This window comes from Mixophyes fleayi, chromosome 4 (genome assembly GCF_038048845.1).
Source record: "Mixophyes fleayi isolate aMixFle1 chromosome 4, aMixFle1.hap1, whole genome shotgun sequence".
Lineage (NCBI taxonomy): Eukaryota > Metazoa > Chordata > Amphibia > Anura > Limnodynastidae > Mixophyes > Mixophyes fleayi.
Genome location: NC_134405.1, coordinates 15,421,255 through 15,438,535, shown reverse-complemented (window position 1 = coordinate 15,438,535; position 17,281 = coordinate 15,421,255). Strand labels below are relative to the sequence as shown.

The 17,281-nt window shown below is 35.5% G+C and overlaps 1 protein-coding gene across 1 annotated transcript; it reads right to left on the bottom strand.

Annotated features, from left to right (window-relative positions):
* Window positions 1–261: 261 nt before the first annotated feature.
* LOC142150439 (olfactory receptor 10AG1-like) lies at window positions 262–4,706 on the bottom strand. Its single transcript, XM_075205630.1, has 4 exons — window positions 4,607–4,706; window positions 4,290–4,524; window positions 2,715–2,784; window positions 262–1,194 (listed from the first exon to the last, which is right to left on the bottom strand). Exons 1-4 carry the CDS (start codon window positions 4,704–4,706, stop codon window positions 262–264), a joined length of 1,338 nt encoding a protein of 445 aa, XP_075061731.1.
* Window positions 4,707–17,281: the final 12,575 nt, after the last annotated feature.

The following is a 17,281-nucleotide window of genomic DNA, read 5'->3' as shown; positions in this document are numbered from 1 at the left end:
GGGGCGTTCCACTCTCTTTTGGGATACAATTTGATGCCAAATATACGTATATTGTTGATTCGCATTATTATTTACACACATGTTTGAAGTAAGAATGTTCCATCTCCGTTGAGACCATAGATTGGCACCTTATGTATGTACACAGTTGATATTATAGATACACATTTTAGTCATGTTTGAGGGTTTTACCATTTACATAATTACTAAAGATTGTAAAGCAGCATATGTAACATTTACAATGTCAGTATTTTTGTATTTTTACTACCATTGCATGCATAAATTAATGTGTTTTATGTTATCAAAGGCTTCTTTAAAATCCTTGTTTCTGAAGGTATATATTATTGGATTCAGCAATGGAGTTATCACAGTGTAAAACAGAGACAAGATCTTGCTTATTATCCATAACTGTTTTGTAGGAAACCCATAAACAACGATTAGTGTCCCATAAAATATGGAAACCACGATCAGGTGGGAGCTGCAGGTAGAGAAGGCTTTCTGTCTTCCGGTAAATGATGATATCTTTAGGATAGTAAAGACAATATATACATATGACATCACAATTATTATAAAAGGACCAAAAATGATTAAAGCAACCATTACAAATGTTTGAATGTGAATGATGGACATATCAGAGCAGGAAAGCTGCAATATGGGTTCATAATCACAGTAGAAATGGTCAATAACATTTAGCCCACAGAAATGCAAACTAAACATAGAATTTAGATCCATTATCGTTATTAGAAAACTTAACAACCAGATTATAATAATAGATTTCACACAAAATATACGAGTTACTATAGTGTTATAGTGCAAAGGGCTACAGATGGCCACATACCGATCATAAGACATCACTGACAGAAGGAGACAGTCCGAGGACTCTGAGGTGGAAAAGAAATAGTACTGAATGATGCATGCAATAAGTGACATAGTGCCTCCTTCATATAGGACAACGTGGAGCAGATTAGGGACAATATCTGTAGCCAGTATTATGTCAATCAGTGATAGCTGTGAGATGAAGAAGTACATGGAAGACTGAAGATTCTTGCTCAGTAAACACAAAATCATGATAAGAAGATTTGCAGAAACGGTCACAGAGTAAATGATAATCAGAAGCAAGAACAGAGGGATTTTAAAGTTTTGAAGGTTTGGAAAACCCAGAAGTATGACTGAGGTGATATTGTTCTTATATATTACCTGGAAGAGAAACACAAAGTTCCACGTATATAGCTTTAGTAGTGAGAGACAACAAAGCACAATGATAGAGCATCATATGTAAATTGCTGATATTCTTATTATAGCATTTTCCAAGTACAGATGGAGCAAATGTGAAAACACATGATGTGTCAGCTTTCATTAGAGAACGTGATATTGTCACAAGAGCCCAATAACACAATAAAAATATACTTCAAATGTATGAGTCTTAGTAGCACTAATTATAAATACAATTGTTCAGTTAATAAGTTCAGTGCTCCTATCCCGACTTTCGGTCCTTTTGCAGATTGTAGGGTATACTAATGTAAAATAATAAAAATAATAAGAATAGTAATATTATTTATAAATCCTATGAACATTTCTACATTTTAGCTAAACAGAACGTACAGTTTTCACACACCAGTAGGGGTCGTGTTAAACACTATTGGAAAATTAAATTACTATACCTGCACTTTTTACCATATTTTTTATGGTTTTGTACAGAAAAGGTTTTTTCTTACAGCTATTGTGGAAAAATTGTATTTTGCACATATATTTACACTAACATGATATTGACACATATACCCATAAAGATGTGTTTTATCTGGCAAACTAACCCTGTTCCTTGTATAGATGTTTTGTTTTAACTTTATTTTTACTTATATTATTTATTATTATTATTATTATTATTATTATTATTATTATTATTATATTGTCTAAAAGTTGTTATTACATTAGTCAGAGTGCACCTAAACAGGACACTTTTGATGCTGCTATTTGACTGTAAACTCAACTTTGCTTAAAATTATGTGCAGTCGCCCTGAAATAATCACATAATGCCACAAAACATTTTTTTATGCTGCAGGATAATACTTTGCTAGGTATAATATTTAAATAAATATTCCCAATTATTTTACATGTAATTTATTCCCTTCAGAAAAAAACAAATCATATCGCAAATCTTTTAATATCAAACTTTCAACCTGTATTATGTTTATCCATAAGAAGTCAGAAAGTTACAATCAGTACATTTCACATACGATTATTTTGGAGTCCAAAATTTACATATTGATTTATTTATATAATGCGACAAGAGGTTTGCAGAGTCATGGTATAAATGAAAAAGAAGTTGGGTGGAACATCCATTTCGTACAAAAGAAAGCAGTAGTATAGGCCCAGGGTCAAATATTTTAAAATGTTATTAGATAGATGGAGATATACATAAACTGATAAAATATAAATATGATAAAAATGATAAATATACATAAAACAAATAAAATATTTCAAAAAAGCACAGATCATGGACAGAGTTTGACACGGGGAGCTCCAGAGACAAGGATCTGTCAAAGAAAATTTGCAATGAAAGTGGAAATGAGGAAATTCTGAGAAAAGTGAAAGAGGCATATTTAGTAGTATGATACATATAAAGAGAATGACTTTTGGGACCAGATGGGCTTACTCTGCCCCCCGGTGTTGGCCTTTGTAATGGGATCTTACACAGTTTAGCTGGGTTTCCTTCTTACTGTCAGTAATCGGCTGTTACTGGTGTCACCTTCCACCAGACACTGCCCGATTGCAAACTCCAACTGCACACTGGTTGTAGGAGTAAAGTTTAGGATTATACATAATATACATTTTAACAGGAACAAAATAGCTCTTTTTACACCGTTTTGGACACATATCCTGGCAGGGGGTAATACATCTTTCTGCCCTTTTAACCAACATGTATCAGCCTGGAGGGGTTTCACACATGTAAAATAATTGCAGGGGGGAGTGTACTTCCTACCAGTCCATGAGCGGCCAGGAGGAGGCTCAGCCTCTCCACCCCTGGTGCCACTATGTTTGGGTGGGAGACTTAATATTGAAATTTTCACCCTAAAACTGTTTCCAGGGGTCTTGTCCCAGGGACTGACTGCCGCCCACCAGCTGAATTTGTCTCCAGAGAGTGGGCAGCCATATCCTGTGGCAGCAGTTCCCAGGCTGCTGTTCCTGGAGATTTCCAAGCCCCAGTCGGTTTCATATGAATACAGGAGGCACCATTGGAAGCCCATAGCACTGACGCTGCCAACGGGTGTAATCTGTAATCAGCTCCCACTAGAACATCCCATGAAGGGAACCGGAGCAAAAGGCATAATACTGCCTTTGGAGCCCTGATTCCCACTGGACCACCAGGGTGTTTGAGAAGCAATTTAATTAATTAAAATAGAAATTTTAAACATAAACATTTTAAAATAGGCCCATGTTAACATATAGGGCCTAATTCATCAAGTCACTCATACTGAGCGCTACCTGCGTTTATTTGAAAACACAAGTAAATCAGGTCTACGTACATCCGAATTCAACAAGGAGTGGATCTAAAGATGTGTGCACTGATGAATACGATAATAAATTTACTTACATGATATAAAGACTGGCCTCGGTAGCACTGTGTTTTCATTTGCCTTCCAGCTACATTACTGGTACACGTATGTTTGAGTACAATATGAATTTGGATTGTTTACACCATGGTTTTCAAGTCTGCATGTAATGCTTTTGTAAGTCTTTATTGTGGTATGATACTTTTACACAGGACAAAGCAGTATATTAAAGCAGTGTATAGTCACATGTCACCAACCATATCATGCTCAATCTTGCCCAATATTGTCCTTTCTTTGACCTTTACAAATCTTTATGCTGTTTTGTTACAGTTTGTCATCATGCAACATGCTCATCAGATCTCAGTCATGTCTTTTAAGCTTATGTAAGAAAAACGTTCAGCTTAGACTTTACATAAACACACAGTAGGAACTAAACTGAGCAGGTAGATAAATTGTCACAAATAGTGGAGTTATGATCACACTGGCAGATTAAAAAAATATTGTTCAGGATCTATACAACACTGTCCCAAACTTTTTAATAGCAGCAACACATCTAAAAAGTGCAACGAAAACCTTCATAGGTTTATGTCCATCTCAAGCCTGTGGAAGACCATTCATTGCAAGCAAAATCCAAAATGTCCTTAATACAGTTAAGGAATACTTTTTCTGCACTCAGCTGATGACATGGAATTGATATATATTCATCATGCCAGCTTCTGTGACTTTATTTATGCTGGGTACTTTCCATGGTCCTGAAGATAAATATGTTTTCTTTCCTGTTCATCTTTGATTTTCTCTGTAGTTTCAAATGCAGAATTCTTGGCTTGTGGCTCAGGAAGAGCAACAGTGGGTGCTCCATGCCAGTTATTCTCTGCTAGTTTACATTTCAGAATTTGTTCTTGCATTTCATGTTTAATGGTGGAAGAACTACCTCCTGTTTTAAATGGTTCAGTCTCTTGCTTTCTTTTCACATAATCTATAATATTGGAGATTTTTACACAGTATACTTAGTTTTGTATTCCTGAGATTTGTTTTCATGAACATCATGAAGATTTGACCTGGACTTCTTGTGCTGTTCATAGGCTTTTCTTTCGCTTTTTGATTGCTGTAAGTCTCTACTAAATTGGTTGTCTCTGTTATCTTTTTGGGATTTATCATGTCTCCTGGGTTTTTCCTACCTACCCTTTCTGCTGGATATCTCCTCCCTATCCTCTCTCCTGAGTTTTCCTCCTTGTCCTCTCTCTTGAGCTTCTCCACCCTATCCTCTCTGATGAGTTTTTCTCCTTCCCCTCTCTCCTCAGCTTCTCCTCCTTCTCCTCTCTCCTAAATTTTTCTCCTTCCCCTCTATCCTGAGCTTCTCCTTCCTATCCTCTCTGCTGAGTTTTTCCTACTTCCCTTCTCATCTCAGTTTCTCCTCCCTATCCTGTCTGCTGAATTTTCCTCCTTCCACCTCTCTCCTGAGCTTCTACTCTGTACCCTCTCTGCTGAGTTTTTCCTCCTTCCCCTGTCTCCTGGGCTTCTCATCCCTCTCCTCTCTCCTGGGCTTCTGCTCAATCTCCTGTCTCCTGGGCTTCTCCTCCCTCTCCTGTCTCCTGGGCTTTTCCTCCCTCTCCTCTCTCCCAGGCTTCTCCTCCCTCTTCTCTCTCCTGGGCTTCTACTGCCTCTTCTCTCTTCTGGGCTTCTCCTCCCTCTCCTCTCTTCTGGGCTTCTCCTCCCTCTCCTCTCTCCTTGGCTTCTCCTCTTTCTCCTCTCCCCTCAGCTACTCCTCCCTCTCATCCCTCCAGGGTTTCTCATTACTCCACTCGCTCCTTGGTCTCACATGCTTTTTGTGTGTCTTTGATTTTTCCTCTCTTTGATTTTTGTCTTTTCTATCACTAGGCTGGTCAACACCTTTAGATTTGACATTAGGTTTCTAGGACTTGCTTTGTTGTTTTTGCAATTTCTAGTCTTCTTCAATTTTTCCTTGCTAATCAGGATCTGTTGCTTTTATGGTGGACAACAGTCACAAAAATGTTTCTACATTCCCTTATCTCTTCAACCATTTTCTACATGTTTTGCTAAAAAAATCTACTTGATAATTTGTAAGTACTTTTGCATTCCTTGTTCAGCACCCTCCATTCTGTTATAATGTACAAAATGGGGTGATATATAAAGACTCTGAAATCTAGAGCTAGAGAGACTTTTGTTTAAAATATTTTGTTTTTCTGTGTTTAATTTGTGCATAAAATACACAACAATTAAGGTCAATTGTGCTCAATCTATTCTGTGTTCTTTAGAACCTTACTGGAACTTACTATAACACATTATGTAATAGGGACTGTATAAGTAGAGAATTGTCACATGGAAGGAATTTTCCCATCTTACTCCTCCTTCCCAGCATTGTATAACTCGCTACCATTATCCATTCTTCCGATCATTTAATCTTGCTGGATGTATATGCTGGGTTGTCTGTTATTATTCTCATGACATAGGAAAAACACCTTACAGTTTAACATGTATCCTTAAGGCTTCTTAAACTTACATACAATCTAAAATGTAAGAAAATTCCCACTCCAGCTGCAATGGATTTATGACCATTTATGGGCAGCACAATGACACAGTGGTAGCTGGGGTCTTGAGTTTGATTCCCGACAAAGGGCCTGATTCATTAAGGATCTTAACTGAAGAAACTTCTTATTTCAGTCTCCTGGACAAAACCATGTTACAATACAAGGGGTGCAAATTAGTGTTCTGTTTTGCTCATAAGTTAAAAACTGACTGTTTTTTTCATGTAGCACACAAATACTTGATAGCTTATTTGTACACTGAAATTTAAAGTGGATAATTGTGTGCTGCATGAAAAAACAGTCAATATTTAAATTATGTGCAAAACAGAATACTAATTTGCACCCCTTGCATTGTAACATGGTTTTGTCCAGGAGACTGAAATAAGAAGTTTCTTCAGTTAAGATCCTTAATGAATCAGGCTCCAAATCCTTATCTGTGTGGAGTTTCTATGAACTCCCTGTGTTTGTATGGGTTTCCTCTGGGTGCTCCGGTTTCCTCCCACACACCAAAAAACATACTGGGAGGTCAGTCTATTGTGTGTCTGTCTGTGTCTCTGTGTATGCTAGGGAGTTTACACTGTAAACAGGGACTAAGGTAAATGACAAATACTATTTATGTACATTGATGCATAATTGGTGGGGCTCTATACATAAACAGTAATACATAAACAGTAATAATAATAATAAAATAATAGTAATAATAATATTAAAGCAGAAGCCTTAATGCAATGGTTAGCTGAAGACTCAGCACTATCATGCATATAATCATGCATATAATTTGCTTTCTGCTTCTGTGCTTGTACTAACAGATTATCTTAGTTACCTTTCTTGTAGTATAGGGTATCAGTGTCTTAGAAACAAAAGAGCAGCTTCATGAAAAATTGTTAGTAGACTACATATTAACAATGTATGTAAAATACATTTAGTTAGTATGGAAGCCCCACTGTTAGCTTTGTTTTGTAATGTTTGCCATTTCATTCTTATACAAGCTAACAGCTGACTTTTAACATCACTTCAACTATACATAAAGCCAACAGCAGTTAGTGGGAAATATTTTATTAATAAACTGCACAGTACTGTAAACCAAACACACAGAGAGCGCTAGAATAATGCAGCATGGGATATACACCAAAATAAAATGTGTTTCCACATTAAAATAACAAAAAAATATTAGACAATGTTTTAGTACATCATAAAACATCATGAAACAGTAATGCAGGGTATTTTAAAGTAGTGAAATGAGTGCTCATGTCAGACAGCAATGTCACTATACTATAGTGCAGAACATTTAGCCACAGGATGTGATGACATACCACGTATGTATTGTGCAAGAAACACACCCATTAAGGCTTCTGCCTTAATGGACATAATTTCAACGGTCTTTGGGGCGTGAATGGTAAAGTTTTAAAGTTCGTAAATTAAAAGTGTAAGAAGCCTTAATGGGGCATTATAAACTGTATGGTGTTTTGTCTATAGAATACGTCAGGGTTTCCCAAACCCAGTCCTCAGGGCTCCCCAACAGTGCAGGTTTTCCATATCTCCTTGCTGGAGCACAGGTGTATTTATTACTGACTGATACATTGTAACAGATCCACAGGTGGTCCTAATTATGTTACATGTGATCCAGAAAACCTGCACTGTTGGGGAGCCCTGAGGACTGGGTTTGGGAAACCCTGGAATACATGCTTATGGGAATCATGGGGAAACAAATAGCCTGATGACGATACAACTTTGACTGAAGGTAACGCTTTAGGAAGTTATGAACTATAAAATGTGATACATTAGATGTTTTCATGTTTAAGAATTACAAGCACATTCACAATGTATAAGAACGTATCATAGAATTGTCGTGAACATAGAGAGCTTGCAGTTATTTAAAAAGGATAATTCATAACTACAGTGTAAATAGGTGATATCAAATGAATCCATTGATAAGTTAAAGTATAAGATTTGCAGTCAGAGAGTCTGATGTAAATTTATTGGATGGCTTTGCACATCCCAGTGTGAAAAGATAGAAGTGTCACCTGGGGGGGCAGCTTGAAAGGACTCCCGGGGTGAGATCTAGACTATTTGTGACACTTGAATACACTTTTAGGTACCACTCAGCATGTGGTCTAACTCAAAGAAGCCATGTGCTGACATAGCCTATACGTAAAACTGTATAGACAATAAGAATTCAGCTTTAAAATATGCCACTTAAAATCAATAAAAGTAGTGATCAACCACATATTCCTCAATAGCATGATGAAGGGCAGCTCATATGTTAAATTAAGAATTCTGCCCCATAGAGAAATGAAGAAAAGGAGTGTAAGCTCTGCGAAGGCACTGTACTTAGGCGTGTTTGATTTTAAAAGATGGACAAAGTCATAGGGGATTTATTAATGATAAAATTGGATCGATGTAATGCTCTCCAGAAAAAATATATCACATTGTAGAATTGGTTAGTAAATCAGGCAACATGTAAATGTGGATTGAAAAAGTGTCCCAGGCCATAACCCCCAATTAGCATTAAGCTCTGCCCCTGTGAAGACCATCCCATTTCATGTTGCTTAAAAACCTGTGTTCTGAAGGAACAAACTATCAGCTTCTTGGGGAATCAATCTACTTGAAGGACTGTCCATCTTCTCGGCCTGCCCCAGGCATACAGATTATAAGTGAGTTATGCTCTGTACTGTTATCTCTTTTCATTTTAAACTGTTTTTGCTTGTTATGTCAGTCTATTAATTGTTTATTAATTATTTTTCTTTATATCTAAATGCCCTGTATTTTTGTATTATAAATCTATAATTTAATAAATTGCGTCCTTGATACTCTAACGAATCCATTAGCCTATTAGAAGAAGAGATTGCTCAACCAGGTTAACCCATGGATGCCAGTCTGTGATTTGTTGATACATTTGATTAACAAGCTGTGTGTGCTTGCATTTACATTTGTGTAACAGTCTGGAGGTGTGAAGAGTTAACCCTGTGTGTGCTGGTGTGGGTCTTGCTAGTTTGTGGATAACTATAAACCTGTGTGCCAGTGTGGAACAGTATATTGGGGTCCTATTGTCCGTTTTCAATAGGTGGTGGCAGAACCTGAAGTGTCTGGGGGTGTGAGAGCGCTGTGTTGGGGGCGATTCCATAGGCCTTGTATAAGATATTCTATTTCCGTTTCTTTAAACAATAAATGAGATGAGCAGGTTTCCAAAACATAATATTTCTATAGTTTATTATTAAAATGATACTATACATAGATACAGCCATACTGGACAAAGCAGACATATGCCCAGTGTCTCAAATGCCAATTGACACTCTATATTTGATTAACCCCTACATTTATAGAGATGATAGTCTTTATTACTTCAAAACACGCTTTCCCAGCTTAAATCACTGCTGGCAATCTAAGTCCCTATAATTAAAATGACATGTTCATCCTGGACGGTCAACTTGACCATTAACGGTGCCAATATTTCTTTGGCCAAATCCAGATATTGTGTATTAATGGAACTTTACTAAAAACACGTCTCTTGTTACGCAATTCTGTATTTTTCCTTTTTCTTAAAGCACAGAAACAAAATTTAAGTTCATTCTATTGAACTAAATGGTAATATAGGGTTTTTGTTAATAATTACTTCGACAGTTTCCACCCTTTTGTATACACATAAAAAGGTACTTTTTCATGTGACTATGATTAATTGAATGGGAGTTTATATTTCTGTCAGTACTGATGTTCTCGGATTGGTTTGACTCTCACAAATATTTGTATACAATACAAACCATACTTTAAACAAGTATACAGAAACAATATTGCCACAATTATTATCACAATAAATTTCATGTAAATATACATTAGGTTAGATAGCCACTTTCGAAGTCTTTATAATAATTTTGTCATCAAAATCCTTCTTCATATTATGGGCGTTGTTTATATAACATGTAATTATAGCTTCTCGATCGGAAGTGTCGTCGATTAGGTAATAAACAATGAACTCCAAGTTCAGTCTCAAGGATTAAACTTTATCCTCCTGTTTGAGCCGTTAAATAGTCCAAAACTGCTCAATGTTGTAAAAGTTCATATTTAAATACCTGTAATTCAAGTCCAACATAATGAAAGGTATCATGATAAATTTCAGTCACATTATCAATTAAATCCTGACAATTTCATATTGATTAGTCATAAATTCATAATTTCCATAAGTAAACATATTAGCAATATTTATACCCACTTTATGTCTTACTGACTTATTACTGAGTAGAACATATGTCAATTCATCGTACAACACTGTATAAAACTGAGGAATCTCTCTTCCTAAACAGCATAATTCATAATTAATTAATAACCATTTAAATGCATATTTTCCATATATATATATATATATATATATATATATATATATATTAAATGTTTCCTGGTAAAAGAAATGAACCACAATATTCTAACACCATGGTTGAGATTATCATACCCATGTGACATTTTTTTATCTGGCATTATGTTCTCTTCATCTGAGTCCAGTTCTGATAGTGTATGCTTAAAAAGTTGATTATACTAATACAAAGTGCATTGTGTACATATTTTACTCTTTAGTGTTTTATTAAACAAAAAATAATTTGTTCAGTTATGTGTGGTGCTAAACCTATAACCGGAGGTTTAGTCAAGTTACATATATTTTCAACAATTCGACAATAATCACTAAGATCTCAATTTTGTTCTTGACATATTATATCAGGACTAATGTGTGTCATTCTTCATAAGGTACTGGAAATGGTAACATTTGCACATTTTTACTCAATAAAGGAGTTTTAGCACACATCCAACAATTTGTTACTCCTAACATTTCACTTAGCATAACATGCAATCGGTCAACTAGATATTCTCTCTAGCAATATTCATTATTATCAGACCGCCATATTAAACACCTTTCTTTTGGTGGAGCACCACAATACTCACAAATACATTGTGGAATTGGTGGTAATCCTTTACAATTTCTGAATTCTCTGGTTTTCCTGTTTAGAACAGAAGCAGAAATTGTCTTATTAAAATCATCCTCATCTAATATTTCAGATGGGCTATCACCTTACCAACTTCTCCTCAATTCCTTTCCAAAATAAATAAATAACGTGTAGAGGCTTCATATATTATTGTTCCTATAAGAAAGGCAACAAGGTTGAAGGTTCTTTGCATAATAAGTCGATAACCTTGTAGCTGATTATACATCATCACTTCCATCTTGATTGAAGAGTTATTTTAAACATAACTCAGTCTCTTTATCTGTGTTCAGTTCTGAGTCCTTTGGTTCCTTTTAAGCTTGGGTCTTTGACCTGTTTGCAATGGGAACTATGGATCCAAATGTCTTTCTCTGCAACCTTTATGGCAATATCAGTCATTATAGAACTTGTCTTTATCATTCCATCGATCCCATCGATCCCATCCCTACCATCCCATTGATCTGTAAGGGAACCAGAGTGTAAGAGATTTCTTACCATAACATAGTCTCTAGGTTGTCTCTTCTGTGTGCAGGCCCAAGAGCTGCTTCTGGTTGAATGTCTTTATTCAAGTGTTCTTCTGGGCCTTCTGAAGCTTCTGCAACTGTTCAGACAACTGTATGACCTATTGAGCAGTTAGATCATGATGCAGCTTCAAGTCTGTGGATTAATAACATATCTTGGCTGGAGTCCAATACCAGTTAATATGGAGAGCGTTTGAGAAGAGGTTTAGAAGTGATTCTAATACCATGATAAACTAAAGAAGTGCCATTCCTGTGTTTTAGTAAGCTTAGTTATTCTTTAATTACTCCATTTATTATTTCAACTTCCTCTGAATCTTAAGAATGATATAGTGTATAAAGTTTAAATATATTCCCATCATATTACACATTCTTTGAAACACTTTTTCTCTGTGAAATAAGTTCACTCTCTGGGTGAACTACATTTACATACAAATTCTGGCAAAATCTTTTTAGCAATTAAGTTGCACTATGTCTGAGGCAGTTAACTAGGCCTCAACCCACCAACACATATCATCAATACCAACTAACACATACTGTAACCCTCTTAACTTTTTTTTTTTCTCTTAATTAAATAAAATTAATAAACAAATTTGTAACCTCTGAAAAGGTTATATTAGGCAACTGTCTGACCTTAGTAGATATTATTATTCCTTCATTGTTCTTAAGACAAATTATACATATTTCACATTTAAATTTAGCAACTGTAGTATTTTCTGGGTATTCCAACAATATATAACAATTCTAATCTTGTTATCTGCTCCCATGTATACTAACCCATGAGCACTTTCTGCAAAGCTAGCAACAACATTTTTAATGCTACGGGTTTATTTTCTATATCTACCCAAATTTCATCCTTTGTTTTATAACATTGTTTCAATTTCCATGTATTAATTTCATTCAATGGAGCATTTTCCTGACATTGTCATAAGTTCTCAAATGTGATATTATGAAAAATCATCAATTGGGTATGTGGGTGCTTTTCTAAAGCTCCTTCTCGAGCTGCTGAGTCTGTTAGTTTGTTTTCTGGCAGATCTGTTGCTGGCTATAATAATGTGCTGGGAGATCTCTCTGTGTGTTTGTTCCTTTCAGGATAACCCCTCCCTTTCAAGCACCTGCTATAGCCTATACATTGATTCAGCAACTTCCACTTTTTTATTAGTTTATTTTCTAGTAAGACTTTAGACTAGTAAGACTTTATTTGTCTGTTTGGTATGTGCCTGGTACTTAATGGCTGCAACCTCTTTTGGTAACTATATAGCCTCTATCAGTTATTTGACTGTTTGTGCATGTTATCCAGGTGTTACTGTTGATATTAGGTAACCCCTATATTTTCAAATAGTTTCAAAATCATAAACTACGGCGAGTTTAGTTACTACGCGTAATGTAAATCTGTGTAAATGTTTACTCATTTTCCTTGTCCTATTTCGGCTACCTGAACTGAGTGTAAGCCTAATGACTTAACTTCAATTATCTCATTATGTATCATCATCATCATCATTTATTTATATAGCGCCACTAATTCCGCAGCGCTGTACAGAGAACTCATTCACATCAGTCCCTGCCCCATTGGAGCTTACAGTCTAAATTCCCTAATATAGACACACACTCACACACATAGACATATACATACAGACAGACAGGTAGAGACTAGGGTCAATTTTTGATAGCAGCCAATTAACCTACCAGTATGTTTTTGGAGTGTGGGAGGAAACCGGAGCACCCAGAGGAAACCCACGCAAACACAGGGAGAACATAGAAACTCCACACAGATAAGGCCATGGTCGGGAATCAAACTCATGACCCCAGTGCTGTAAGGCAGAAGTGCTAACCACTAGGCCACTGTGCTGCCTATGTATAGTTATTGCACATCCTGTCACTGTCACTAGTGAGCTATCATGCGTTTAGCTATAAAACATTTTCATCAGTAAAGAAACTTTAATCTAGATTCTTCAATGTAGTCTCAGAAATGTCTGGTAATACAGAAAACTTACACATTTACTTTATTCAATAATGCTCATTGTCTTCCTTGTCATGTGAGGTTTCTAAGGCAATGATGTAGCAAAATTGAAATTCTGACATTTGCATATTGTAATGTTAGAAGAATTACTGCAATTTAACTTAATTTTAATTTCCCACTGTATAACCTTGCTACAGACACATGTCTAGTCTTGTGCATTATTCAGGTGTTGTGTGACAACACGAGGGACAAACAAATGTAACCCACACTGCAACACAATATCCTGTGTCTTTTCCACAATAATATCTGCTATGGCTATACACTAATTATCTTTTAAATATCCTAAAACAGTATTATCATCAGTACAATAGAAAACATCAAAATCATTGTAGATGTCTAATGCCGGGGTGAAGGCTAGAGTCTTTTAATCTCTTCAAATGCCTCAATGAATTCCAGAATGTTTTCAACTTTATCTGCATATAGCTATGGCTGAACATCCTAGTATTCACTGGCTACAGAATTGTGACATATCAAGAAATAAATGTACTGCTTTTATTTCTTTTTCTTTTTTTTTCTATTTTTTTTTCTGAGATAGAGAATGTTCAAATATCAGGACCACCCTTTAAGAAATCTAAATATTTCTGGCCAGGTGTCAAACAATGTAACATTGTTAATAGATAAATGAATGTTCTCCTTCTTGGATACTTCTGAAAGAAAACACAATAATTATTTAGTATCTTCACAGCAGAACATCATTCACATATCCTGGTTCCTGGTCTCCTGTGGGTACAAAAGATTGCAAATTATTCTGCACACATTATAACAAATAATTAGAACTGTCTATAAAACGTTATAAAAATTGAACCCCCCTGTTGGTAACAGCAAAAGACAATATTCTGAATAATTCTTATTAGCATTAAAAATCAACGCTGCACAATCTATGACTGAGATCTGCATTGGTATTTAGGGTGGGGTCCAGTCATTTGTCCGTTCTATGGTACAAAATTGTGTTCACGCTCATAACACAGGAAAGTTTCCATATACTGAACTCCTCCTCTTGGCATGAAAATAAAACATCCACCTCATTCCACAAGATGAGGGAAAGGGGAGGAGAGACATCTTTGTAAAATGGCGAAACTTCAACAAACGCAGTTAGAAACCTCACTATGTAAGCCACTACACAGATGCTATTTTCAAAGCAAATCAACTATTTTTTTCAATACAACTATTTTCTGATGAAGCTAACATAACGCAGGTTTTGTTGTCATATTTCAAATAACAATTATTCTAATTCAAAACAACAAATATTTCTCACAGTTTAAACACACACACATTGTGTTCTATGATCAGAGATTCGGCCCACACTTCATGCCAAAAATATTATGCAATCGCTTTAAAAATATTTTAAAATACATTTCATCTGCAAAATCACTATTTAACACATATTAAAGACTGTGTTTAAGTATTCAGCTCATATCCCTATGTCAACACAGAAATTTCTAGTCCCTTCCAATCTGGGTGTGACCCTGTCTTGTAGTTGCTCGCTGTAAATCTGACAAATGCTATTTATTTACTTAATACCACCATAGAAGTTCTTTAAATCTTAAATTTAATCTGTAAATCTTCCAGATTCATAAAAGCAGCATATTTTCTCATAACGTTTAACATTTGGACATATTATTAAAACCAGATGTTTCACTGAAATCACACACAAAAAAAAACTCTGGAATGCGCGTTTACAAGATTAACACTAAACTTGCAACAGGACATTTATCTATGCTTTAAAACCACATTTGATCATTACACAAGTCTTAACAGGCACTAAAAAAATCAGACTATCTTTAGCCTATTGTCTTCACAAAACAAACTTATTTACACCTCTATCTCCAAGGTGATAAAGAAATTAAATGTCCAACGTTTATTGCAATAGAGCTGAGTGGATACCATATCATTTTATCATATATGGAGTAAACAATTCACTGATCAATAATATTAACACAGCTTAAGTAAGGTTTTCAATTCTAAAAACAGCTGAAGTATTTTACATCTAAACAGCGGGACAGTTATTTACTTCTTACCAGCCCCGTCCTCTGGAAGCTTAGCTCGATGTATTTCCAACATCTCAATTTACAATGTACAATATGCAGTGTATTTTCACGATAGACACATTTGCAAACCATCAGGATAATATAAAAAACCTCAAACCTTTCAGGTTTTTTTTCAGGGAGAGATGAAACATGAGAATACTATACGCTGCGCAGGATGTATCATCATTATATAATAATTTTCTGCTGTTTGAAATTTATGCAATTTTGACTGCTCATATCACTTATTAACAACTAACAATTAAATAACATTTTAACTGTCTTGTTTTTCACTTTACTCTTATAGGAGAATTTCATCTCTCGTTACGTCTAGGATCAACAATAAAAAAAACACATTTTATAACTTCTTTGTTATTTTTCCTTGCATCCCCTGTGTAGAGTTTTTATACAATCAGGATTAAAACTCTATAGGCAGACACTTACTTGCCCGGGGAGCCACGCCCTTTCTCTCCTTAAAAACAGCAGACACCATCCTGACTTAGGGTCTCTATTTATCTAAGGGAAGCGTCCATCACAAGAAAGCGGCATTTCCACTCATATATATTAACTTATTAATTTCCCAAATAAGTCTATCGAGTAGTTCACAAAACATCTCAACGCTTTCTGCCAGATATAGGTCATCAGCCTATACTGCAAAAGCATTTCATGTAACACATTAACTTTGCAAGTCACATCTCTTAACTTTGCAAACAGCTATACACCGTGTTAAAACACTAAAATGTCTTTTGCTAGTTATGGGTGGCCAGTCCATACTGAAGAAAAGCACATTTAGACTAACAATAGTTTCTTACGTTTCTGAATTTCGAAGTTTCGAAGTTTCAAAGTTTTTGCAGAAACACATTAAATTAACTACTACACATTTAGCAATGAGGTCCTAGGTTACTTTACATATCAGCATCCACCCCCACCCTCTCTTCACTCACTGCTTTGGTACCTCGATACACTTCGGAGCACAGATATATTTAACACATCTGATACTCACCAGTGCAGAAGAGTGTAGATCATCAATGTCTCCCCCTTGTCAAAGCAGTCATGAAGAGAGTAAGGTGTGGTATATGATAGCCTTAGGACGAGAGCCCCCAGCTTGTATAAAATATTCTCTTTCCATCTCTTTAAATAATAAATGAGATGAGCAGGTTTCCAAAATATAATATTTCTATAGTTTATTATTAAAATGATACTATACATAGATACAGCCATACTGGACGAAGCAGACATACGCCCAGGGTCTCAAATGCCAATTGACACTCTATATTTGATTAACTCCTACATTTATAAAGATGATACTTTTTATTACTTCAAAACACACCTTCCCAGCTTACATCACTGCTGGCAATCTAAGTCTCTATAATTAAAATGACATGTTCATCCTGGACGGTCATCTTGACCTTTAACGGTGCCAATATTTCTTTGGCCATATCCAGATATTGTGCAATAATGGAACTTTACTAAAAACATGTCTCCTGTTATGCAATTCTATATTTTTCCATTTTCTTAAAGCACAGAAACAAAATTCAAGTTAATTTGTGCATTCTATTGAACTAAATGGTAACATAGGGTTTTTGTTAATAATTACTTTGACAGTCTATAACCTGTGCGATAGGTGGAGAGAGACTGCGGGCTGAAATCGTGTGTGG